This window comes from Cololabis saira, chromosome 21, assembly GCF_033807715.1.
Source record: "Cololabis saira isolate AMF1-May2022 chromosome 21, fColSai1.1, whole genome shotgun sequence".
NCBI classification, from domain to species: domain Eukaryota; kingdom Metazoa; phylum Chordata; class Actinopteri; order Beloniformes; family Belonidae; genus Cololabis; species Cololabis saira.
The window spans coordinates 2,182,633-2,208,661 of NC_084607.1; the positions used below are offsets into that span (position 1 = coordinate 2,182,633).

General features: G+C 43.3%; 2 protein-coding genes across 2 annotated transcripts in view; one reads left to right on the forward strand and one right to left on the reverse strand.

The window, feature by feature from the left end:
* LOC133421856 (zinc finger protein 665-like) overlaps nt 1-18,403 on the reverse strand; it is a gene marked incomplete at its 5' end in the record, with an annotated part of 29,488 nt that extends 11,085 nt beyond the window's left edge. Inside the window, one exon of the mRNA XM_061711644.1 lies at nt 18,344-18,403. Within this exon, the coding sequence (XP_061567628.1) occupies nt 18,344-18,403 (60 nt within the window). The remainder of the gene's footprint in view (nt 1-18,343) is intronic.
* Nucleotides 18,404-23,565: 5,162 nt separating this feature from the next.
* LOC133422535 (zinc finger protein 239-like) lies at nt 23,566-25,586 on the forward strand. Its single transcript, XM_061712558.1, has 3 exons — nt 23,566-23,595; nt 24,247-24,469; nt 24,554-25,586. The coding sequence occupies exons 1-3, from the start codon at nt 23,566-23,568 to the stop codon at nt 25,429-25,431; spliced, it is 1,131 nt and encodes a 376-aa protein (XP_061568542.1). The 3' UTR covers nt 25,432-25,586.
* The last annotated feature ends 443 nt before the right edge of the window (nt 25,587-26,029 follow it).

Below are 26,029 nucleotides of genomic sequence, written 5' to 3' on the forward strand. Positions count from 1 at the left end.
GGCGGCTCTGTCTCTCCGGGCAGGCTGGCCCCCTGCCGGGTGGGGGTCGTTGGCCTGAAGGGTGAGGGCCTCCTGGCCGCGTGTCCGGTCCGGCCCGGACCGGGTGTCCGGGGATTGCCTGGGTCGCGGTCCGCCGCCGCGGGATCCCTGGCTGCTTCTTTCCGCGCCGTGGGGGCCCCGCCCGCGGGCCCCCTCGGCCGCCGCCGGGTGGGGGGGGGGGCCTCGCAGGCGGTGGGTTGCCTCCCTCCTACTTCTCCCCTCTGTGGGGTTGCCGGTGGCCTGGGTTCCGGGCTCTTCCTTGTCGGCCTCTGGTCTCGCGGGTGGCGGGGTGGCGGGGTTGCTCCCCCCCCTCCCCCACTATAGATACACTTCAGGTGGAGCTTTGTTTGGTTTATTACACACACACACACACACACACACACACACACACACACACACACACACACACACACACACACACACACACACACACACACACACACACACACACACACACACACACACACACACGATCATATACATACACACACACATAGACATACACACTGGCTTGTTCACCTGCATGCTGGCTCTCTAGTTTTTGGGTTTAGGTAGCGGTAGCGATAGCTTAGCTCAGACTGCGATCAGATCTCAAGATTTAGGTCGATTGCTGTTCGTGTTTTGGTTGGCTCCGTGCCGGTTTCGTGCTTTGTTTGTGGTTTTTTTGTTGCAGATTTCCAGTGCTTGACGTGTGTCTCCGTGTGTTCCTGCTTCCTGGATTGGCAGTGGATGTCGTCACCCCCCCCCCCCAAAAAAAAAAAAAAAAAAAAAACAAAAAAAACACTGGGTTTGTATGTGTATATTTATGTATGTGTACGCATATGTGTGCGTATATATATGTATATATTACATATAGTAATAATGCACATATATACACTTTTGGTTTCTACCGTCATGGTATCAATCAATAATATGTGTGCAGACAAGGTAAAAAAAAAAAAAAAAAAAAAAAAAAAAAAAGAATGTTATTTCTTTATGTTATTTATATTTGTCTACAAGTATGATCTTTGCATGGGCTAAGTATTTAGCTTAGCTCGGAGCTCCGGGTCCGCTCACGGACCTTTTTTTTTTTTTTTTTTCCTTCTGTTCATTTCAGATCTTCCAAGCAAAAGGCTGATTTATGGTTCCGCGTTACACCAACGCAGAGCCTACGGCGTAGGCTCCGTGGCGGGGCGCCTGGAGCGGGGAAGGAGACGCTGCTCCCGTGGAGCTGCTCCACAGAGGCGGGCTCGAAGACCCGTCTCTGCCCGAAGACCGGGCGGTGGTTCCTCCGGGAGGAACCGCCGCCCGAGCGGGAGCCGATGCGTCGGCTGCCGCTCGGGCAGCGGGCTCCGTCGTGAAGAAACGGAGGATGGAGATTTTTATGGGTTTGATTAATGTAATAACTTAAATAAAGCACAATCAAACTAAGTTTTGCTCCCGCTCTATTTTTTAAATACCACACTTGTATGCTTGTGTGTGTGTGTGTGTGTGTGTGTGTGTGTGTGTGTGTGTGTGTGTGTGTGTGTGTGTGGTTGTTAGCCTTCCTGTGTGAAGACGAGTTGACTAAAGGCTGATTTATGGTTCTGCGTTACACCAACGCAGAGCCTGCGGCGTAGGGTACGCGTCGATTTAACGCAGAACCGTAAATAAGGCTTTAAGATCCGTGTAACTGAATGCCAGGCTTATGCTCCTCCCCTGCTACACGTCATTCAGGGAGCCAATCAGCACAGAGCCTCATTATCATAGCCCCCCTTCCCTAAGAATGAGGCACAGAAAAAGGGGTTAGAAGCGGTAAAACTATAGACATGGCTCACAGGCTGAATTTTTGATGTATGTAGAAAAAACAAGCTTTAGATTGTTTTTAAGACATTCAAGGCCTTTTTAAAATATACATTAAATGCCATAATATGTCCCCTTTAACCACTTTAGGAATCTTCTGTCAGATCATATTAGTAGTGAGATAATGTCTGCCTCCACTGAACAACATTCGGCCGAACTGCATTCTCTCTGGTCCCCGATTATAGGCTTCATTACCTAGTGGGGGCGGGGGTCGGCTTGGGTGCGGGCCTCTAGTGGCCCCTGGGGGGCAGTGGGGTCAGCTAAGGATACTTAGCGTTTGGAGGGGAGGGTCACTGTCAGTTTGATACCCTGACCTCCCCCTCCCTGTTTTTATTGCATTAATTACATGCACTCAACACCAGGGGCGGGAGGGGGGCCCACACCACCCGCGTTCCCTCGTCAGCCTGGGACAGGTGGGTCGCGGTGCCCGGGCCTGGCGGGGCTCGCCGCGCAGCCTGGGGTGCCTTCTGATGGTGCTGGATCCCCCCGGGGAGAGGGACACGGTGTGTGAATGTGCGTCTTTGTCGGTGAGAATGCGGTATGAAAGGGTCCTGCCATGGATGATTTGGGCCTCCATTGGCAGGGCAAAAAATTGAAGTATTTTTTAATTAATTTAATTTATTAATATTATTACGATACAAAAATGGTTATTAATATTATTATTATTATCATCATTATTGTAGTTAGTATATTATAGGAATCGGATGGATGAAGGGGATGCCTGGGTCGGGGGCCCTCCGTTGTCGGGCCCGCGCGGGTGTCGCCTTGTTGGGGGGTTCCTCTCTCTGGGCCGTCTCCGGTCCCCCCCGCTGCCTCTGTGGCGGGGCGCCCCTCTGGTCCTGGAGGGAAGCTTTTGTGGGGGCGGGTGTGTCTGTCCGCGTTGGCGTCCGGGGCGGCTCTGTCTCGCTGGCCCCTCGCCGGGTGGGGGTTGTTGGCCTGGAGGGTGAGGGCCTCCTGGCCGAATGTCCGGACCGGGTGGCTGGGGTTCGCCTGGGTCGTGGTCCGCCGTCGCGGGATCCCTGGCTGCTTCTTCCCGTAGTCGTGAGGGCCCCGCCCACGGGCCCCCTCGGCCACTGCTGGGGGAGGTGGGCCTCACTGGCGGTGGGTTGCCTCCCGCCCTCTTCAAGCCCTCTGTGGGGTTGCTGGTGGCCTGAGTTCCGGTTCTTCCTTGTCGGCCCCTGGTCTCGCGGGAGGCGGGGTTAACAAATAAAGTTTGATTTGACTGGTTATTTTTTGCAAGCTGCTACAGCGTTGTCTGCTTCTGACGAGGTGGGGGGGCGGAGCGGCGCGCTGCGCTCTTTAGGCTGATTTATGGTTCCGCGTTACACCAACGCAGAGCCTACGGCGTAGGGTACGGTGCGTGTCGCGGCGCTCTCTGCTCGTGTGTTTGGCTGCAGGTATTTGAGACTCGACGATGGTAATTCATTTCAAATCGACAGTACATGCAAATAACTTTAGTCTTGTCCAGCGAACCACCTGCATCTTTTTGAAAGTGAACTAACCGTTCAAAAGTCCCTTTTCATTCTCCATCTTTCAATCCACCATACGTTTTCCCAGGCTACGGGTGCCGACGAGCGCCAGAAATGTTGCGCCTTTTTTTTTTTTTTAATCTCATGCGTTAAAAAAATTGTCGGCGTTAAGAGGACGTGAAGTTAACGCATCGTTAACGCGTTTACTTGGACAGCACTAAAATAAATACAAAAATACTTAATGCATGAATTGTTTTGTCGAAGGTGAAGACACCTCTGCACAGCAGACTGAAGGAGAGGCTCATGGATGTTGTGAGGAGGCCATGATGGACCAGACCAGGAACAGACCAGACCAGGACCATCCATGGACCAGACCAGGACCATCCATGGACCAGACCAGACCAGGACCATCCATGGACCAGACCAGGACCATCCATGGACCAGACCAGACCAGACCAGGACCATCCATGGACCAGACCAGACCAGGACCATCCATGGACCAGACCAGACCAGGACCACCCATGGACCAGACCAGGACCATCCACGGACCGGACCAGACCAGGACCATCCATGGACCGGACCAGACCAGGACCATCCATGGACCAGACCAGACCAGACCAGACCAGACCAGGACCATCCATGGACCAGACCAGACCAGGACCATCCATGGACCAGACCAGGACCAGGACCAGGTCTTGGACTACCAGGATCATGAGCTTCTACAGATGGATCAATAGGAGGCTGAAATGTTCTGTCTGGTTGCGAGATTTGTCAGTAAACCCTACAAAAACTCAAAATCTTACCAAGACTAATTGTCTTATATCCAGTCAAAATGTTTTATTTCTAGTCCAAAAAAAAGTCATTACATTTAAAAGAAGACAGTCACCTAAAAAGTAACTCGTTCTAGAAAATTTTTATTTTTGGTAAGATTGAGTTCTTATATTTGTATTTATATTTTTATGTTAATAAAATAATGCTTTAACATTAGGGTTGTAACGGTACACAATAATCTCGGTTCAGTACGTACCTCGGTTTGGAGGTCACGGTTCGGTTCATTTTCGGTACAGTAAGAAAACAAAATGCAAAATATAAACGTGCTAGTTGTTTATTACACACACACAAAATAACATTGGCTCAGACTTAAAAAAAAAAATATCTCCCTGATGTGCAAAATTGAACAGTTGCAACACTGAACAGTTTAAAGTTGTTGCTCAGATTAAATAACATTTATAAGGCTCAGACTTATAAACAACAAAATCTTAAATCTTAAAAACAAATCTTTTCTACATCAAATGTGCAAAATTGAACAAATGCAACACTGAACAGTTTAAAGTTGTTGCTCAGATTAAATAACATTTATAACCCTGCGTTCACACTGAAAGCGTCACGGGCGTCCCGACGCCAGCATCTCGCCGCTTGGTGCGTTCACACTGAAAGCGCCAGTGCCTGCAGCGGGGCGGGGGTGGGCGGGGTTTCAAGCTGCGCTGCAGAACTAGAGGGAACAGTGGGAACAGCCTACTCATACAGCGTACACATCTTAATTTTCCTATTTCACCATAGATCACACTTTGGGAGGCCTTCTTTATATTTTAGCGTTATTTCCGTGTAGATAAGAGTGAGTTTGATGCTGCTTAACAAGTTTGGTCCGCGGATCAACATCAACCCAGCGAGCCCTTGCTCCCGGTGGCTGATTTATAGTTCTGCGTCACACCAACGCAGAAACGACGGCGTAGGGTACGCGGCGACGCACACCGCACCGCGACCCTACGCCGTCGATTTAACGCAGAACCATAATTCAGGCGAAGCTGCAGTCTGTCTGCGCTGATACTGACACACCGGGTCGGAGCGGATTTGGTCATGATGTTTAAACTGTGTTTTGTGATTAATAAGCACGGGTTATTGCCAATACTAGCGGCATTAGCCATGACGTCGGCTACAACTGTTGCTTGTTGTTTCTCGGTGTGAGCGCAACTGCCTGTGCAGCTGCAGCAGCGCTCTGCTCCACAACGTGCGGTCCTCTACTTAATATGTCCGTGTGGAAACTCGCTCGGTACGCCTCCGTTCCGAACCGAACACGCTATACCGAACGGTTCAATACAAATATATGTACCGTTACACCCCTATTTAACATGATAATTGTCATATTTTTTTTTTACATAATTTTCATATAATTTACATTCTTTGTAAATTGATTTCTTGGGAAAAAGGGGCAGATTAAATAAGATTCTTCTTCTTTCTGCTCCCTCTCATTAGGAACGTTGTGTTTATATTAATTTGTTTGTTTTATTTTATCAATTCATGAAATAAAGAATTAATAAATATATTTTTAATCATATTCGAACTCCAGAAAAAAAAAATATCTTGTAAAAAGTGTTTGCTTGAGCCAGTTGAAGGCACAGTTTACCCGCACGCGTGTGACCAGGATGGTGCCACCTCTGCCTCAATTAGAGCCAGGAAAAACCCTGTATATATATTAAATATCAGAATATCAGAATATCAGAATCAGAAATGTACGCATTTTTAATCACCTGTAACCGCTAATGGGGTGCTCTCTTGCAAGCTGAGAATTGTAAATAGGATATAGCTTTGCATGTTGAAAATTGAATGTATTTTTGTATTCTTTTTCTCCTTTCTTTCATTTTCTTTTACTAAAAGCCTAACTAGGGACAGGAGATGGAAACTAGCAATAGCTATAATCTCTGTATGCAGAACATCAGTCACATTGGCTTGTTTGTAATGATTGAATGTGATCACTTGTAAACCTGCATTGTCCCTATTAAATAAAATAAATTAAATTAAATTAAATATAGTAACAATGCACATATATATGCCTTAGGTTTTTACCAGCATGGTATTAACCATTAATATGTGTGCAGACAAGGTAAAAAAAAAAAGATAGGATGTCTAGATTTCGTTTTGAAATGTGATTTTGATGTGAACAGGATCCCCATTAAGTTGTCTAATTATAATAGAGTAATTACATATAGTAGAAAAATCAGTATTTAAAATTAATTGGTTTGATAAAGGCATTCTATATGTAACTGACTTAATGGATAGTAAAGGGATTCTTTTAAGTTAGACAGATTTCCAAAATATATAAAATTCCAATTGTTCTCAGAGAATTCAACAAAATATTTAGCGTTATTCCTCTACCATTAATTCACCTAATTCAGAACTTTTGGTGTATAATACAGCTTCAAATGTATTACCAAATCTATTAATGGAAGGATGTACTCTGACTGATAAAAAGTGTGGTAAAAAGTTTATTTGTAATGTTTTTAAATCCAGATTGTTCCATGATTTTTGCAGAAGGATAATTTGACAGGATTCTTGCATGATAAATATAAACACATTAAACAAAGCACATTCCCAATTCATTAAATACCATATTCATTCTGCCAAATGGAGAAATTGTAAACCCTCCTTTCTGGGTTTTATTAACGATTTTAAGATTTTTTTCTCATGTCTCAAAAGAGTAGAAAACAAAAATGCAAGTAAAATAAGTCTAGACATTGCTCGTTATTTCAGAATCAGAATACTTTATTGTCAGTGTACCTGGGTACAGTGAGATTTGAAGCAACATCACCTCTCCAGTGCAAGACATTTTGTTAGTCTAATTGCATATTATATAATAATTCCTCTCCTTTTCTATGCTTCATTCTGTGAATTTAAATGCTTCATTTATTTTTTTTATTCATATGCACCTTTTAATTCTTAGAGCGCCTTGTTTTTTAATTTTATTTTCCTTTCTTTTCATGTTGCATTTAAATTGATATTTGTCCATTATTCTCTTTGAGAGTTTGTATATTTTCAATAAAGTTTTGTTCCAAAAAGAAAAGAAAGAAAAAGCTACTGACAATGAACTAAAGTGTTTGGATGATCAGCAGCAACAGAAAGAGCGAGGAGGAGCGGGAACGTGGACCTGAACACTGACCTGCAGACCAGCGGAGGAAGAGTCCGCTTTGGTCCTGCTGCTGGACTCCTGGTCCTGGTTCTGACCCCGGTCCTGGATCTGGTCCTGGATCTGGTCCTGGATCTGGTCCTGGATCTGGTCCTGGATCTGACCCCGGTCCTGGATCTGGTCCTGGTCCTGGATCTGGTCCTGGTCCTGGTCCTGGATCTGGATCTGGATCCGGATCCGGTCCTGGATCTGGTCCTGGATCTGGTCCTGGTCCTGGTCCTGGTCCTGGTTCTGGTTCCGGTCCATCTCCTCCAAACTCGTGTCCACCACTCGAGTGTTTCCTGCTGGTAAATGTAGATTGTCGTCCCGGAGACTAGAATGTTGTATTTAGAGGGAAATGTTCTCCCCCCGACAGCGCTGGATTCACTCTAGTGTCTAATAGAGTCCAACACAAACTCACCTCTTGGTAGCGACATTCATTTGTCAGAGAACCTCCCGCGGGGCTACTGCGCATGCTCCTGACTACTGTGGCATGCTGGGAAATGTGGTTTCCGTGTCACATTCGTCTAGCAACGCGCATCCTATTGGAGCAGCGGGATCACGTGACGACCGCGCCTCGACCCGCCGACCAAAATCTTCCTCCGCTCAGAAGAAACTAGTCCCGTTTTGCGGCCCCGATCACGGGACTCTCGGGGGGTTTTGAGCTCTGGACTTTTACTGATAAGGTGAGCAGGAATCAATCTTTTTGATCATACAGACTGTGTCGTCTCCAAAGGTGGGAGCGGGATGAAACGATAACGGGGTTCTAGGCTAACGGCTAACGGCTAGGCTAACGCTAGGCTGGATCAAGCTGAGAGAGTTTGGTTTATTTTCATTCCACGTGAGCAGATCGTGCTAAACTCAAGTTTGACTCCACAGTGTGACTTTTGAGGTGGTTCATCCGTTGTTTTGTCCTGGAGGACACAAAGAGGAGACCAGTATAGAGCTGCATCAGTCAGAGCTGCACTGATGCTTCTCTACAACAATAGAAATAGAAGAGAAATAGAAAGCCTTTATTATCATTAGACTGCTACAATGAGATTAGGCAGCAGCTCCGTAAAAGTGCACACATGCAAAGACTCTGGAAACAAAGACTGGAAACAACAACATGACAAACAGGAAACATAAATATAGAAACACTATGAAAATGAGAGAATAATGATGCACATGAATGAGTGAAGAATATTGCACATGAATGAGTGAAGAATATTGCACATAATGGATGAAGAATATTGCACATGAATGAGTGAAGAATATTGCACATAATGGATGAAGAATATTGCACATGAATGGGTGAAGAATATTGCACATAATGGGTGAAGAATATTGCACATGAATGGATGAAGAATATTGCACATGAATGAGTGAAGAATATTGCACATGAATGAGTGAAGAATATTGCACATGAATGGATGAAGAATATTGCACATGCATGAGTGAAGAATATTGCACATGAATGGATGAAGAATATTGCACATGAATGAGTGAAGAATATTGCACATGAATGAGTGAAGAATATTGCACAAGAATGAGTGAAGAATATTGCGCATGAATGGGTGAAGAATATTGCACATGAATGGGTGAAGAATATTGCACATGAATGAGTAAAGAATATTGCACATGAATGAGTGAAGAATATTGCACATGAATGAGTGAAGAATATTGCACATGAATGAGTGAAGAATATTGCACATGAATGAGTGAAGAATATTGCACATGAATGGGTGAAGAATATTGCACATGAATGAGTGAAGAATATTGCACATGAATGAGTAAAGAATATTGCACATGAATGAGTGAAGAATATTGCACATGAATGAGTGAAGAATATTGCACATGAATGAGTGAAGAATATTGCACATGAATGAGTGAAGAATATTGCACATGAATGAGTGAAGAATATTGCACATGAATGAGTGAAGAATATTGCTCAGTGTGAGCAGCTTATGAGTGTAGAAAGTTCCAGCTTGGGGAAAGAATGTGTCCCTGAGTGTTTGTTGGTCCGTAAGGACCTGAAATCCTCCCAGAGGAAACAGGTCAACGTGGGACGAGAGGACAGAGAGAGACTTTCAGGATTTTTATTCCTACCTCTGTTTTGAGTCGCCGTCTTGTTTATTTAAAAGAAAAAAAGAAAATTGTTGACACGATTCTAAGTTGTTGTTTTGAGTAATTGAAGTTTGCACTTTAATATTTTCCCACCAGGAAACACTCGTGGAGGAGGAGATGGACCGGGATCAGAACCAGGACCAGATCCAGGACCGGGGTCAGAACCAGGACCAGGACCAGATCCAGGACCAGATCCAGGACCGGGGTCAGATCCAGGACCAGGACCAGATCCAGAACCAGGACCAGATCCAGGACCAGATCCAGGACCAGATCCAGGACCAGATCCAGGACCGGGGTCAGAACCAGGACCAGGAGTCCAGCAGCAGGACCAAAGCGGACTCTTCCTCCGCTGGTCTGCAGGTCAGTGTTCAGGTCCACGTTCCCGCTCCTCCTCGCTCTTTCTGTTGCTGCTGATCATCCAAACACTTTAGTTCATTGTCAGTAGCTTTTTCTTTCTTTTCTTTTTGGAACAAAACTTTATTGAAAATATACAAACTCTCAAAGAGGATAATGGACAAATATCAATTTAAATGCAACATGAAAAGAAAGGAAAATAAAAATAAAAAATGGGGATTCTTGTAAGGAATACAAAAAACAAAAAAACAAGTTGCTCTCAGAATTAAAAGGTGCATATGAATAAAAAAATATATTAAGCATTTAAATTCACATAATGGAGCATAGAAAAGGGGATGAAATATTTAATTAGAATAACAAATAACGAGCAATATGTAGACTTATTTTACTTGCATTTTTGTTTTCTACTCTTTTGAGACATGAGAAAAAAATCTTAAAATCATCAATAAAACCCAGAAAAGAGGGTTCACAATTTCTCCATTTGGCAGAATGAATATGGTACTTACCCACTAACAAAATTATATTAATAATATCAGAAACAAAAAATTCCAAATCACCCATGAAGAAAATAATATGGTTTAATTCAAAAGGTGGAACATTTTTAATTTTAAGAGAAATCCAGTTGTGTTTGTGTAACAGAGTTGAAAAACCCACTTTAATCATTCTTGTTTTCAAATTGCGTTTAAAACTTCATTTAAAAGTATTAAACCCATCCATATTTACTTTAGCTGCTGTTATCAACCATCAAAAGCACTTGCGTTGTTTTTTTTTTTTTTTTTTTTTTTTTCTCCACAGAAACAGTTAACACAGAAAGCAAAGTCACAAATGCAAGAAATAAAATAAAATAAGGCTGTGGCACTACACCAAAATCTACAGTCCATCAAAACCTGACCCTCCAATAATCCTGAAACACAGATCAGGACAGCAGCACAGCATCCGCGGCGATGAGCATCAAGCTGATCTGAAGATCCAAAGGGTCACGGCACCAGTGGAACAGGTTTGGATCCGTTGGGACAAATGACGAGTCATAGGTTTGTTTTCTACATTTATTTCTGCAGAAGAAGAAGATTTTTGAAAATAATCTAATTGCGATTTTTTTTCCTCAATATTGCGATTTAATATGCGATTATTTTTTCAAGGTCCTGTTCTCATGTATTTTTCAACTACACAAGCAATAAATCAGTCTGTTTTATAATAAACAATGTCAGATTTATTTAAAGCACAGATTACAACAATAAAGAAAACAAATCTGTGGCTTTACCTCTTTAACACGTCTACACACGTCTGTACACGAGTGTTATGGGTCGTTCTCTCTGAACCCAATCACACGACACCAAACCGGGTTAAACTTTTGCCAAAACGAGGCGTAGTTTAATAGAAAAACACAGAAAAACTCCCACAGGAAACAAAAAACCTTCTTCACAGGGAACTCAGAACTTCTTAACAAATAACTCAAAAATCACAGAGAGAAAAAAAACACCAGCAAACAAACAAACCAACAAAGCTCAGAGTTAACAAAACCAACCAGCAATGAACAACTGGCAGCCGCTCTTTAACCTCCTGATGAGCTGACGAGCTGCAGGTGTGGTTTAAGGCTGATTTATGGTTCCGCGTTACACCAACGCAGAGTACGCGGTACGTACGGTGTGCGTCGCCGCGTAACCTACGCCATAGCCTACGGCGTAGGCTCTGCGTCGATTTAACGCGGAACCATAAATCAGCCTTCACAGCGCGACTCCACTCCTCGCCGCGCGCAGCTCCTCGCCACGCGCAGCTCCTCGCCACGCCGACTCCATGCTCATATATTTAATACATTTATAAAGCCCATATGTTTATAAAGCCCCGCCTGGCCGAGCCCTAACGCTGAGGCCATGGTAGATTTAGGTTACACGCGGACACGCGGCACTGTTGACTTTTTTTCCCTGCCGGCAACGTGACCAGATCACGTGACTGGTCAAATCGCAGCCTTTGTGGTTAGAAAATCTTGTTTTATCACATCGCGATATTATCGCAAATGCAATTAATCGTTCAGCCCTAGTCCACACTCCCACCTACTGGTTTAAACCAGTCACCGCCCGCCGCTATACAAAAGGCGCGAAGACAAAAACATCCACAAAAAGCATATTAATCATCAAAACAACACAAAGCCCATACAGTCTCGGATTCATTTTAAAATTATTTTATTTGCTTTTAAATCCTTGAATGGTCTTGCCCCGCCGTACCTCTCTGAGCTCCTACACCCTTATTCCCCCAGTCGCTCTCTCAGGTCAGCTGATCAGCTGCTCCTGAGAGAGCCTAAAACTAATAGAAAGCTCAGAGGGGACGGCGCCTTCGCTGTTGCAGCTCCAAAACTTTGGAACAACCTGCCTCAGCAAATAAAACAGGCCTCCTCTCTGTCTGTTTTTAAATCTCTTCTTAAAACCCACCTTTTCTCCTTGGCTTTTAACACCTAGCAAGACAGTTGTGCTTATTTTATCCTTTTATTAGTATTTTATTCTTTTATCTTCTATTTTATCCTTTTTATTCACTTAACTTATCATGATTGTTTTATTTATGTGCCCTGTGCTTTATGGTGTGTTGTCTTTCATTTGCCTGTCCAGCACTTTGGACCATGTTGGTGTTTTTAAAGTGCTTTATAAATAAAGTTGTATTGTATTGTATAAAACAGCCACGTTATGTCAGTGGCATTTAAAGTATACAACATGCGCCAAAAATGCCAACATAAATGGATAATTTCTGAATATACAAATATGATAAATATGTCAGCTCCTCACAGGGCTGCGTTGCTCTGATGAGGGTAAGTTGCGTTGGGAACTGCTGCTGTGTTTCTTAACAGATTTTCTTTAAAAGGAACCCTGGCTATTAAGACATGTAGGTCTTAAAAGATAAATGTTGGTATCAATTATAACAATGTGATATAAAAAACCTTTTGGATGTCTTCGTTTTTATAAAATTTGAAAATATAATTTAACTCGTAGGTCGCCATTGTTGTTTACATTCTGGTTAGTGACGTCAGACGGTGGCTCCTGCTAACCCCCGTCCACTGTTTTGACACCCAGAAACAGATGAAAACACAGCTAAACAGGTGACGGCGCACCAGAAACACAGATCAAAACACAGCTAAACATTAAGGTGACGGCGCACCGACAAAAAAGTAAAAAAAAAAAAAAAAAGTGCCGCACCATAAAGCATGAACTATAAAAACACCATAAAACTCAGATAGACTAACCGACACGTTTCAACTAGCAGATAGCCGATGCTACAATAAAAACCCCAGCCAGATCTGGCGTCATTAAATTAAATAAAGATGTTCTTGCCTATTTGACGCGAAGTCTGCGCCTCCCGTTTCGTCAAAGTCCCGGGCCAGTCCCCTCAGCCTCTGGTCTGTCATCACCCAGCACGGGCGGCAGGGGTGGGTTATGCCCACCCAAACGTGCATCCTGCCCAGTGGCGTCTCCATCCCGGCGGCGGCGAGAGCGGGTGGCGGAGAGCGGGTGGCGGTGCGCTGCAGGCTGCGTAGCTGTGGCTGGCCCGGGACTTTGACGAAACGGGAGGCGCAGACTTCGCGTCAAATAGGCAAGAACATCTTTATTTAATTTAATGACGCCAGATCTCGCTGGGGTTTTTATTGTAGCATCAGCTATCTGCTAGTTGAAACGTGTGGTCTGTTTGAGTCTATCTGAGTTTTATGGTGTTTTTATAGTTCATGCTTTATGGTGCTGTACTTTTTTTTTTTTTTTTTTTAACTTTTTTGTAGGTGCGCCGTCACCTTAATGTTCAGCTGTGTTTTCATCTGTGTTTCTGGTGCGCCGTCACCTGTTTAGCTGTGTTTTCATCTGTTTCTGGGTGTCAAAACAGTGGACGGGGGCCAGCAGGAGCCACCGTGTGACGTACTACCCAGAATGTAAACAACAATGGCGACCTACGAGTTAAATTATATTTTCAAATTTTATAAAAACGAAGACATCAAAAAGGTTTTTTATATCACATTGTTATAATTGATACCAACATTTATCCTTTAAGACCTACATGTCAATTATCCATTTATGTTGCCATTTTTATTGTCTCTTTTGGTAGCTTTTGTTTGAGAAAATGTAGGAGTGTATTTCTCTGCATTGTAGAGGAAAATCAATTCATTTACACAGTGCTGCGTTGCTGTGATGAGGGGAGCAGAAGGAGTAAAAAGAGGGTCCAGAAGACTTATTAATGTGTTTTTGTGTCTTCTGCAGAAATAAATGTAGAAAACCAACCTATGACTCGCCATTTGTCGCAACGGAGCCAAACCTGTTCCATATGTCTGTCCAGAAACAATGAGACAAAGGACATTCATAAAACAAATGATCCAGTGTTTCTTCATCCGTTTTGCAGAAGGAACATTGATCTACCTCAAATTTAAATATTTTTTTAAGAAATTCTGCCTCAGAATAGACCTTATTCATAATTTTAAAATGTACTTCTTTAACTTTAGGCAAAATAGCCCATTTATCCTGCATATATAGAATAAAAATGCTTCTTGAATAAAATAAAACAAATATCCCTTTCCTGCAACAATTGAATTAAAATACACTGTGCAATTAATACAATGTAGACGGTAACAGGCAGACTTTTTCCAGGTTGACAGTTGTGCAAATAACCAAACATTTGTGCAAATCTCAAATAAAACATTCAAGTCAATTTGTCACAAAATAAGCTATATCAAAATTATTTAAAAAAAAAAGAAAAAAAAAAGGTAATTCGATATAAACGATATTGTCTCGTACCATATCACGTTTGAAAATATTTCGATATATATTAAAATCTCGATATATCGCCCAGCCCATATCTGGTCCATGGATGGTCCTGGTCTGGTCCATGGATGGTCCTGGTCTGGTCTGGTCTGGTCCATGGATGGTCCTGGTCTGGTCCATGGATGGTCCTGGTCTGGTCTGGTCTGGTCCATGGATGGTCCTGGTCTGGTCCATGGATGGTCCTGGTCTGGTCTGGTCCATGGATGGTCCTGGTCTGGTCTATGGATGGTCCTGGTCTGGTCTGGTCCATGGATGGTCCTGGTCTGGTCTATGGATGGTCCTGGTCTGGTCTGGTCCATGGATGGTCCTGGTCTGGTCTGGTCCATGGATGGTCCTGGTCTGGTCTGGTCCATGGATGGTCCTGGTCTGGTCTATGGATGGTCCTGGTCAGGGTTTCCGCTAGAAAAAATTGGCACCGGACAATGTGACCGGCAGGGTTTCAATTTACCGGACAAATGTTTGAAATTCCGGTCACATACGCTACAGTATATGAATTTATTGAGGTTAAAAATAAATCATATGCAGTAGTACGATATCAGTCATTTACTAGTATTTTTATTGAAAAACACGGTATTTAAAATAAAATAAGTCCCGTCAATTGACTCGCGAGCGTAACTTCAAAAAATAAATAAATATTGCAGAAGCTTGCGCTCTTCTGACATGCACATAAAGAGGAAGGCCTATAAAATAAAATAAAACAATTTGTAAACAAATACAAAACACATCTGGAGTGGCAAATAACATTTTATTAACATGGCCATAACTTGAAATAAAAAAAATGTCCGTTCGCGCGTTTAAAATAAAACGGAATATAAACTGAAAACAAACAGGGGAAATCCCTTTACCTAGATCTGGTGTATAACAGTTTACTTTTTGCGCATTTTTGCAGCACTGAAGTGAGCAGCTGCAGAATTAAAATCAAAAGATCCAAGTGTCTCTGCACAGCTTGCAATGCGCATCAGTCTTGTTACTTTCTCCTCCCCCAGGCGACTCCGCTGCGCTGTTTTGATGCGGTTCTGCAGAGAGAAACCTCTCTCTGCTGGCACACTGGAGACGGGGATCACGCAGGCTATCTTGGCCAGTTGAGCCCACTCGGGGTAGATTTCACCGAAATCCCTGATCAGAACTTCACATGCCATTGAAAAGTTCAAGCCTCCATAACCGCGGAGCGCTGTCATTACAGCGACGGCATCTCTGCGCGCACTTGTGGCATCAATGAGTGGAGCTGTGGCTGCAGCCGACTCGTCCTCACTGATCATTCCTTTTCCAAAGCGATCAGTGATGGTTTGGATGGCTGTTTCAGCATACTCCTGGAGCGCTGAACGGAGTGATAATTAATCAGTGAATGTTTTAATGAAACGTCAAATACGGTAAAATACGGAGCCCCTAAAGGGACATGGATTTTCTTTTTTTATATATATAATGAGTTTTACGCGCGCGCTTGAAACCTTTATGCGCTCGCGTAAAACCTTTAAGTGAGCACGTAAAGTTGTTTACGTGAGCACATAAAACGTTTATGCACTCACTAAAAAGTTTCACGCGCTCTTGCAAAACTTATAAGTGAGCGCCTAAAAGTTGTTCTACGTGAGCGCGTAAAAACAAGTACATGGATGGAGTTTTGCTGGAACAGGAGACCCTCCAGTTTGTTCCTGCTCTGTTTATGAATGGAAATGACATTACAGGATTTAGCTGAGCTATATTTTAACCTGGGACTCCATTATAAGGACATTACCACTTTGCTTGCAAGTAAACAACTTTACGTGCTCACTTAAAGGTTTCACGCGCGCGCGTAAAGGTTTCACGCGCACGCTTAAAACTCATTATAAAAAAAAAAACTCATTATAAAAAAATCAAAAAAAAATCTGTGTGTCTTTAGGGGCTCCGTAGTAAAATGTTCAAGTTATCTTTTTCTTTTTTTTGCTTCTACTCACCCCTTTTTGTCCCTGGATATCGGGAGGGGTTCAGAAGGACATCAAGGCAGTTAAGTAGATCCAGTGAATCTTCAGGGAATCGGTCATGTAAAGCATCTATTAGATGCTGGATATAGTGTGCTCTGGCTTTTCTGAAAGCCTGAACGGCTCGGTCACTTGCATGTGTCACTTTCACTTCCCTGTACATGTCGTCTTGGCAATCCGCCTGAAACCGCTCTTCTTCTGGACCTGGGGCATCGCGTAACTGTGTAATTGTGGCAAGATTTACATCTTCTTTTTGGAAAACCAAATTCAGTTTGGTCATCACAGGTAACACATCAGCCAGGGTATGAGTCAAGGCGATGAAGCTGTATGGCTGGATTTGACCAAGAATACCTTGGGCTCGGGCATTTCCTCCCACAGCCTCTTCATTTAGCTCCATCACTAAAGCAGGCCAGTTACTTTTGATACTTTCCACTGCCTTGTGCAAGGACAGCCAGCGGACAGCGGACAGCGCACGGCTGCTTCAGGCTTGTCATGTCTTCATCGCTGAGCGCTGCTGTCAGTTGACGGAGGCGATTGGTCCTGCTGGCTGAGTGCTTGTAAAAGGAGTACACAGAAGCAACTGTGCGCTTGTACGCCCCTATCTGGTCCATAGATTTGGCTGCATCTTGCGCGGCCAGCGCCACACGGTGTGCAATACAGTGCACCTGAAGGGAAAACGCACTCTCTCTCTTCAGAAGAGCACCAACTCCATTACGCTTTCCCATCATTACACTTGCTCCGTCTGAGCCCAGGGCAATGACGCGGGAAAGCTCCACATCCCGCTCGCGGAGCACTTCAACCAGTTTGTTGAATATACACTGTGCAGTCCCGGACTGCACATCATAATTCCCCAGCAAACGTGTCTCAGCTCTCCCTTGTACTTCCATTTTGACGTATATGATCAACTTCTTGTTCACGGTGATATTTACCGTCTCATCAATAATAACTCCTATGAAGTCACTACTCTTTAGTTTTTCATCTAGCTGCTTCATCACAACGCTTTCGAGTGCCTTTTCCATGTCATCAACGGGGCCGCTGTGCCGGTAAATGGCGTCACCTGTCACAAAATCTGGAGCCTTAACTGCTCCAAGTAGCTCAGTCAATCCCTCATACTGGTGACATGCGATGTCATTTTTGGCCATGTAAAATACAACTTTTAGCTGAGAGCACAGCTTCGTGTTTGAGGTTTCTTTTGCCCTCTCACAGTGGCCTTTCATTGCTGCTCGCTGTGCGGATAAAGTGACCGCCGAAACGTGATCATTGCACCGACTGTGCTCAACGGGAGATGAAATTCTCATGTTTGCTGATCCTTTGGTGAATCCATTCTTCCTCCCCGACTTCTCGCAGTGTGAGCAAAACATTTTTTCGGATCCATCGATGATGTCGCACCTCAGCCAGGGATATTTGTCTTTCCATTCAAGTCGGAATCCACGACATTTCGGTTTCTTTTCGGCGGGGGCCAGAGCATCATCTGTAGTCTCCATCTCTTCAGATAGGTTTTTAGAAGTAGACTCATCATCACCCTCGCCATTAGAGCTTTTTCGTTTAAAAAAAAAAGCTTTTCAAATTTGCCTGTTTCGCCATATCAGAGACCTCTCTTGTGGTGCGCGGCTTGTCAGATTTAATGAAACAAATGCGACAAGTTTCGTTCCGCGCAGAAAAAAAGTTTCGTTTTACATATAGGTTACATTCATTTATTCACACATACACACACACTGCTCATTCGTAAAAAAAAGTAGGCTATATGTTTTTTCATAAAATGATGTGGAAATTACCCATTTTATTACAACTGAAATTGTGCTTGGTAGGAGTATTTTCACCGGACATTTTGACCGCAGAGATTATAAAATACCGGACTTCGGCATATTTTACCGGACAAAGTCCGGCAGTTACCGGACAACGGAAACCCTGGTCCTGGTCTGGTCTGGTCCATGGATGGTCCTGGTCTGGTCCATGGATGGTCCTGGTCTGGTCCATGGATGGTCCTGGTCCTGGTCCATCATGGCCTCCTTACAACATCATCCCAGTGCCTCTCCTTCAGTCTGCTGCGCAGAGGTGTCTTCACCTTAAACAAAACAATTAATGCATTAAGTATTTTAGTATTTATTTTGATACAGACATAAATAGTGATAGTTCCTGCTGCATGGGGGTCACAGTGCTTTTGGCATAAACAGACCAAACCTTCCTCAGTTTGCCTGAGCAGGTAAATCGGTTCAGCCACCGTTTGTCAAACCCACTGGCTCTGTGTTTTTGAGAAGATCTGTAAAGATGAATAAAAAGTCATGTTTAAATCACGTACACGTTGGCTTCACGTTGATATGCTCCTAATGACTTGGAAACTGACTAAAGGCTGATTTATGGTTCTCCTAATTTTGTATGCAGGAAAAACCCTGATATATTTATATATATATATATATATATATATATATATATATATATATATATATATATATATATATATATATATATATGCATACATACACATACACAGGGCTGCACATAATTATTTTGGTCTGGTGCTCAGAGGAGCCCCTGGATATGTGACTTGGGGCTCCAAAAACGCGGTGACCCGTCTCGCCGGATTGATAAAAGAGGGATGCAGGAATAAGTTATAGGCAAACCGATATTTATTCACTTATAAAGATGAATTAACAAATTATGGTGCGTGTTAGTCTGTAGAGTCAGATACAGTTTTTATCGGCCAGATTGGGATGCTCACGGCATATTTTGCACCTAGGGTTGCCACCTTTCAGAAATAGAAATAAAGGACGCCCCGATTTCAGCAGCGCAGGAGCCAAAAAAAAGCCCCAAAACTTCTAAACTGCATAAAAATGTGTTTATTTTATATGAAAAAACGTGTTCTTTAATAGCATTGAACTTGCATGACTGTACAGACAGCCAACCATATAGCAGCTGAAATAGCCTCCTATGCTATGTATGTCCACATCAGCCAAGGTGAAGAATATTGCTTCAGGTGAAAAATATGGTGTAAAAGTTACTTTATTTCAATAATTCAACTAGAATTAGGTGTAAAAGTTAACTTATTTCAATAATTCAACTAGAATATGGTGTAAAAGTTAATTTATTTCAATAATTCAACTAGAATTTGGTGTAAAAGTTAACTTATTTCAATAATTCAGCTAGAATATGGTGTAAAAGTTAATTTATTTCAATAATTCAACTAGAATATGGTGCAAAAGTTAATTTATTTTAATAATTCAACTAGAATATGGTGTAAAAGTTAATCTATTTCAATAATTCAACCTAAGAGGTGAAACTAATATATTACCTAGTCTTATTACTGTACATGCAAAGCAAGATATGTTGAACCTTTATTTGTTATAATTTTGATGATGGAATTGTTTATTGATTTCATAAAATATTCTCTAATTTATTTTTTATTTGGGGTTTTCATAAACTGTGAGCCATAATCAGAGAGCAGTTTCTTGCTGGTGCAGGTAACTGCTGCACGCAGTGACGGACACTGGCTGATTTATGGTTCGGCGTTGCACCAACGCAGAGCTTACGGGGTAGGATACGCGGGAACGCGAATGTACGGTACGCATCGCCGCGTAACATCATGCAGCCACTTCTCGGCGAACACACGTTTTCTGTTCGATTCGGGTAGTGGTTCAGTTTGGCGTCTCTTTGTAGTTGGTGGTGGTGGAACGCCAAAATAATTACTTAATGGCGCTTGCTTCTTGGACATTTTGACGAGACGTGTTGGGGTTTGTTCAGTAAAGCTGCGTGATGATAGATCCTTCCATCTCTTCCTGCCCAACCCACCGCTGCAACGAGCATGGAGGGGGAGTAAGGACGTGCTGCGATTGGCCAGTACCAACTTTGAGTGGCAGTTCTGGGGAAAAGCTCTCGGAATAATTTTTAATATTAGTATTCTGGTCTGGCCACAACCAATAATATGAGCCCCAGCTGTTGGTACGCAAAAGCGCTTCGCAGCACAAGATTGACAGCGCACTGTGGATTTTGACGGCGCATGCGCTCTGGCGGCCCACTTATGTGCAGCCCTGCACATACATATATATATATATATACACCAGTGACGTGCGGTGAGGTTTATGGTTGGTGAGGCACTGACTCCTTTAGTGTCAGATTTACAAATATATAAACCAAAAAGGGAAAAGGGAAACTTATTCAATTGGCTACTGGTTATTTCATATCTCATCAGCATTCTTCACAGAAAAACACAGGGGAACACACATGCACCCGCGCACACACGGTACATATTACAGATACGTAAAGGTAAGAAAAACGTGCATTTGCTCTAAACCCTCCAGGAGGCAGACATTATCTCACTACTAATATGATCTGACAGAAGATTCCTAAAGTGGTTAATGCATAAGCTGGACCGAAGAGACTTTTCAGCAGTTCAGACTGCGTATCCACTTTTCCAGTCAGAGCCATAACTGCATGGAGAAAAGCAGCGCTGGTCGCCTCCTCCTCTTCACCGTCCTGTTTCCCCCTATTTTTCATCTTCTTTGCGTGTGGACTTTTATTAGGCGTATGACTCAAATTAAGTTTGCCTCCTTTAGAGGAGTTTACGTCGACCTCAATGTCCTCGATATCTCTGTCCCCACACGTCTCCTGGAGAGCAGTTAAAGAGTAGTCGTGTTCGGACGTGTCTGCTCCATATTCAATTCAATTGTATTTATACAGCGTCTAATACAACAAAAGTTGTCTCTAGGCGCTTTCCAGAGACCCAGAACAGATCTACTCGCAGACAGTCTTCTTAAGTGTTCAAAGAGAAAGCTTTAAGAAGTGTGCTTTTTTTTGGTAAATTTAAGTGATTAACGATGTCCAAGTGAAAAAGTTTGGGTTGTTGGCAAAAAAAAAAATATATATATTTTCAAAAACTAATTAGTGCCTCTTAACGGAACCTGCAAAAATGCTGCCACTCACTCCGCCATCTTAGATCCTCTTCATTGTCAGTAGTTTGAACTGAGCAGCAGAAAACACAAACACGTGACCTTCCCAAGTAATGAGTAATTCTGATATGACTTAAAAAAATCTTCATTTGTGAATGAAGAACTTTCCCAATAACACCAAATTATTAAGGACAAAGTCCAAATTCTTGTCTTCAACAAAATAATATTGTTCTAGTCTATTCCACCCATTTTTTGGAAAATCATATTAGGAACAATAAACCAGATGGAATGTCTATTTGTAAGGAAAGATTTTAACTATTTCAGTTTCAAGACACCATTCATAATATTGAAATCGATCACATTCAACATCATCATAGTTTTGTCACCATGTCAATCTTTCTTATATATTGACATCTATTTCCCCATATGAACTTAAAATTAACTGTATTTATTGTTTCGTCATTCTTGTTGAGATGGGTAAGGAGAATGCCGGATAAATTAGTCTGGACAGACTATCCATTTTTGATAATAAGACTCCAAGACTGCCAAAAAATGAAATATCCCTTTGCAGCCACCTGAATTGACTTACACTTGTCCACATTGTTCCAAATATTCATCTTTTCAATTGCTGTTTTGTCCTTAGAGATAATAATCCCCAAATATGCTACCTTCTGTTTTATCTTTATATTATACAGGGATTATAGACCCTCCAGAAAAACGCGGGCTAAAATCCTTGATTTTGCGGGCTAAAATCATTGATTATGTGATTAAATGTGCAGGTTTTTTATGTGCTTTTATGCGGTGAAATTGCGGAATATGCTGGAAGTTGCAGAATATGCGGGAAGTCGTGGAATATGCGGAAAGTTGAAAAATATGCGAAATTTGCGGATTCGGTGCTGAGCTCTTCCCTCTTCGCTCGCCGCTACTGAGGGAATCCTTGTTAGTTTCTTTTCCTCTGCTTAGTAATATGCTTTAAATTCAGCGGGCTGTCTCGTCTGATCTGAAGTCGTTGGCGAAAAAAAAAGGAGAGCGCGGGTGGAGAGGAGAGGGGCGGTGGCTGCCCGGAGGCCAGCCGTCTCTCTCCCTCCAGCCCGCGGCTCAGTGCTCGGGTGATTGCTGGGCGCGCCGGCGCGGCGACGGGACGAGCCAGAGCTCCATCACCCCACGCGCCCGCCGCCAAGATCCCCCAAGTGGATGGGAGCGTGCGTCCGCCTCCGCCGGCCTTCGCGGGCGCAGTGGTACGCGGTCAGCGGGGAGTCCACCGGCAGCCGCGCCCACCGCGCAAGCGGGGGGCTCGACGGAGACGGCACTCCCTTTTTCCTCTCACCCCCGCGGGTGAGAGCTGCTGTTTGGGGGGTGGCGGTTTCTGCGAGGGGTGCGGAGGTCCCCGGGCGGGTCCCGCACGTCGCAACCGGGCGTCCCGACATGTCACTCACAACACTTCCCCCTTTTTCCAAACTTTATGCGAAAATGTGCAGCTATTGTGAAATCAAGCGAGCCCCGCATAATTCGCATATTCAGCGCGGACATATGCGATCATCGCGGGAAATATGAAACCTTTTAGGAATAAATGTATCCCTGCGTAATCTGCGCCATTTGGCTGATTATGCAATGAATTATGCGATCGCGTAATCACGTTTTTCTGGAGGGCCTAGGATTATAACCAAAGCAATAATAATAAGATAAGATAAAATAGTCCTTTATTACTCCCTTAATGGGGAAACTCACGTAGCAGCAGTACACACACACAAACACACACACACACACACATACGGGGAAGGGGGTAAAAAAGTAATAATAAATAAGTAATAAAAATTAATAAAGAGTAATAATAATAATAATAATAATAATAATGCTGTGGTTTTATATAGCTTCCTTCATGGCACCCAGAACTTTACAGAGATCATTATTCATTCATCCACCATCTCCCCGGTGGTGGTAGCTACATTTGTAGCCACAGCTGCCCTGCAGACTGACGGAAGCGTGGCTGCCATATCGTGCCAAACGGCCCCTCCGACCACCACTAACATCCATACAAACTCAAACACATTCACACGATGTTATAATCTCCTACATCATCCAATATTGTCTTGTAAAAGTGTTTGTTGTTCTAATCTGCTACCGCTGCTGCTGCTACTACTTCTGCTACTTAATATAAGTAGCTTTTCCAACTGTTGCTCTGCTTACTGCCCCCTATCGGTCACCACCGGTATGACGGGCTGTCCTGGCCAACTACGCAAGGTACGCTGGGAGCCGAACAGACGCGTACGCAGGCACCAACTGCAACTGTAACTGCGCCTTTAAGATAGCCCAGTTTTCAGGCCGTGTCCTTGTGGTGCTGCAGTGGTTCCCAAACTTTTTTGCCAAGTCTTTTGTACATAACAGAACTTTTGAGCCCCGACACACGCACACACACACACACACACACACACACACACACACACACACACACACACACACACACACACACACACACACACACACACACACACACACATCTGCAATTTATTTCATATATTGAACATATGTGCTAAAAAAAATTGTCCATCTCTGTAAAAATAGATTTTCAACCTGACCAGCTCACAGAGATTGAAACAACAACAATACAAACAACGGCCAAAATCTGAACATTTGCTCTACAAAAATTACACCATTAATCCCCACATCTTTTCAGTGGAATTTCTATAAACAATTTATGATTTTGTTCTGAGGATGGGTAGCTTCACCCCTTCACATTTCTGTTTTGACATATTGAGATGTTTTATGTGAATGTTTCTGGCTGTCAAGAGCCATTGATAACAGAACATAACAGACAACACTTGACTTGAACTGAAAAAGGATTTGTCAGGTCAACCAACAACAGGATCTAAGTCATTTTCTCTTTCCTTACAGAAACATAAAGCCAAAGAGAGAAAAAATAGGAGGGATAAAGTCCTCACCACTTCACCAGGTCTGAAGGTCCAAAAGAGGATTCATACTGAAGAGAAGCTGTACAGCTGTGATCAGTGTGGGACAGCTTTTACCACGTCAAGTATTTTAAGGCGTCATCAGCGTATCCACACTGGAGAAAAGCCGTACAAATGTGATCAGTGTGGGAAAGCTTTTACCCAACAAGGTGATCTAATGCGTCATCAGCGTATTCACACTGGATTTAAGCCGTACAGATGTGATCAGTGTGGGGCAGCTTTTACCCAACAAGGTGATCTAAGGAGTCATCAGCGTATTCACACTGGAGAAAAGCCTTACAGATGTGATCAGTGTGGGGCAGCTTTTACCCACCAAGGTCATCTAAGGAGTCATCAGCGTATTCACACTGGAGAAAAGCCGTACAAATGTGATCAGTGTGGGGCAGCTTTTACCCGACAAGGTAATCTAAGGAGTCATCAGCGTATTCACACTGGAGAAAAGCCGTACAAATGTGATCAGTGTGGGGCAGCTTTTACCGAACAAGGTAATCTAAGGAGTCATCAGCGTATTCACACTGGAGAAAAGCCGTACAAATGTGATCAGTGTGGGGCAGCTTTTACCCACCAAGGTCATCTAATGCGTCATCAGCGTATTGACACTGGAGAAAAGCCGTACAAATGTGATCAGTGTGGGCGAGCTTTCACCCAACAAGGTGATCTAAGGAGTCATCAGCGTATTCACACTGGAGAAAAGCCGTACAAATGTGATCAGTGTGGGGCAGCTTTTACCCACCAAGGTCATCTAAGGAGTCATCAGCGTATTCACACTGGAGAAAAGCCTTACAAATGTGATCAGTGTGGGGCAGCTTTTACCATGTCAGGTCATCTAAGGAGTCATCAGCGTATTCACACTGGGGATAAGCCTTACAGATGTGATCAGTGTGAGGCAGCTTTTACCTTGTCAGGTGATCTAAGGTGTCATCAGCGTATTCACACTGGATTTAAGCCTTACAGATGTGATCAGTGCGGGGCAGCTTTTACCATGTCAGGTCATCTAAGGCGTCATCAGCGTATTCACACTGGAGAGAAGCCTTACAGATGTGATCAGTGTGGGGCAGCTTTTACTCAACAAGGACAGCTAAGGAGTCATCAGCGTATTCACACTAGATAAAAAATTATGTCTGTGATCAGTGTGGGGCAGCTTTTACTTGGAGAGCTCAGTTAAACCAATTTAGTACCAATTTAGACATATTATGTTGTTCTGAAAAAAAGAACTGGAGTTTTGTTTTCAGTTTCAACTGGAAAATGTGTTTAAATTTGATAATTCACCAGTTTATGTTGTTCCATCATTTAAATAAAAAATGTTTGTTTGCCTACTTGATTGTAGCTTCCTGCTCACTGCAAACTCACAACAAGACATCAGTGTCAGAATATTAGAAAAGAGTCACACAGTAGTGCGTTTGTCATGTGGTTTTTATCACCATTGTTATGTTGTGGAAAATGATAACGTGACACTTAACTCAGATCGGAGCTGACGTGACTCCATTTATTTGCAAACCCAAAACATGAATGAAAAAACCACTGACTGCCGTCAACCGGAACGGGCAGTGTCGTAAACCGAAAACAGTTCTTAAGGTAACAGTGTATGTCTGTGAACTACCAGACATAACATTTCCCCCCCCTTCACACAACCTAGGTGTGATACTCAGTCTCAAAGTCCCCCAGGTGTCTAGGCCTGGTGCGAGCCCGAGCTGGGCGACCCTCGGGTG

Bases quoted from the DNA above. Each gene is read 5' to 3' on its own strand.
- LOC133422535 (XM_061712558.1), top strand. From the start codon at position 23,566: ATGACGGGCTGTCCTGGCCAACTACGCAAG. The intron at 23,596-24,246 runs GTACGCTGGGAG...CTTTCCTTACAG, and splicing joins GTCCTGGCCAACTACGCAAG to AAACATAAAGCCAAAGAGAG. The intron at 24,470-24,553 runs GTGATCTAATGC...TTACCCAACAAG, and splicing joins GAAAGCTTTTACCCAACAAG to GTGATCTAAGGAGTCATCAG.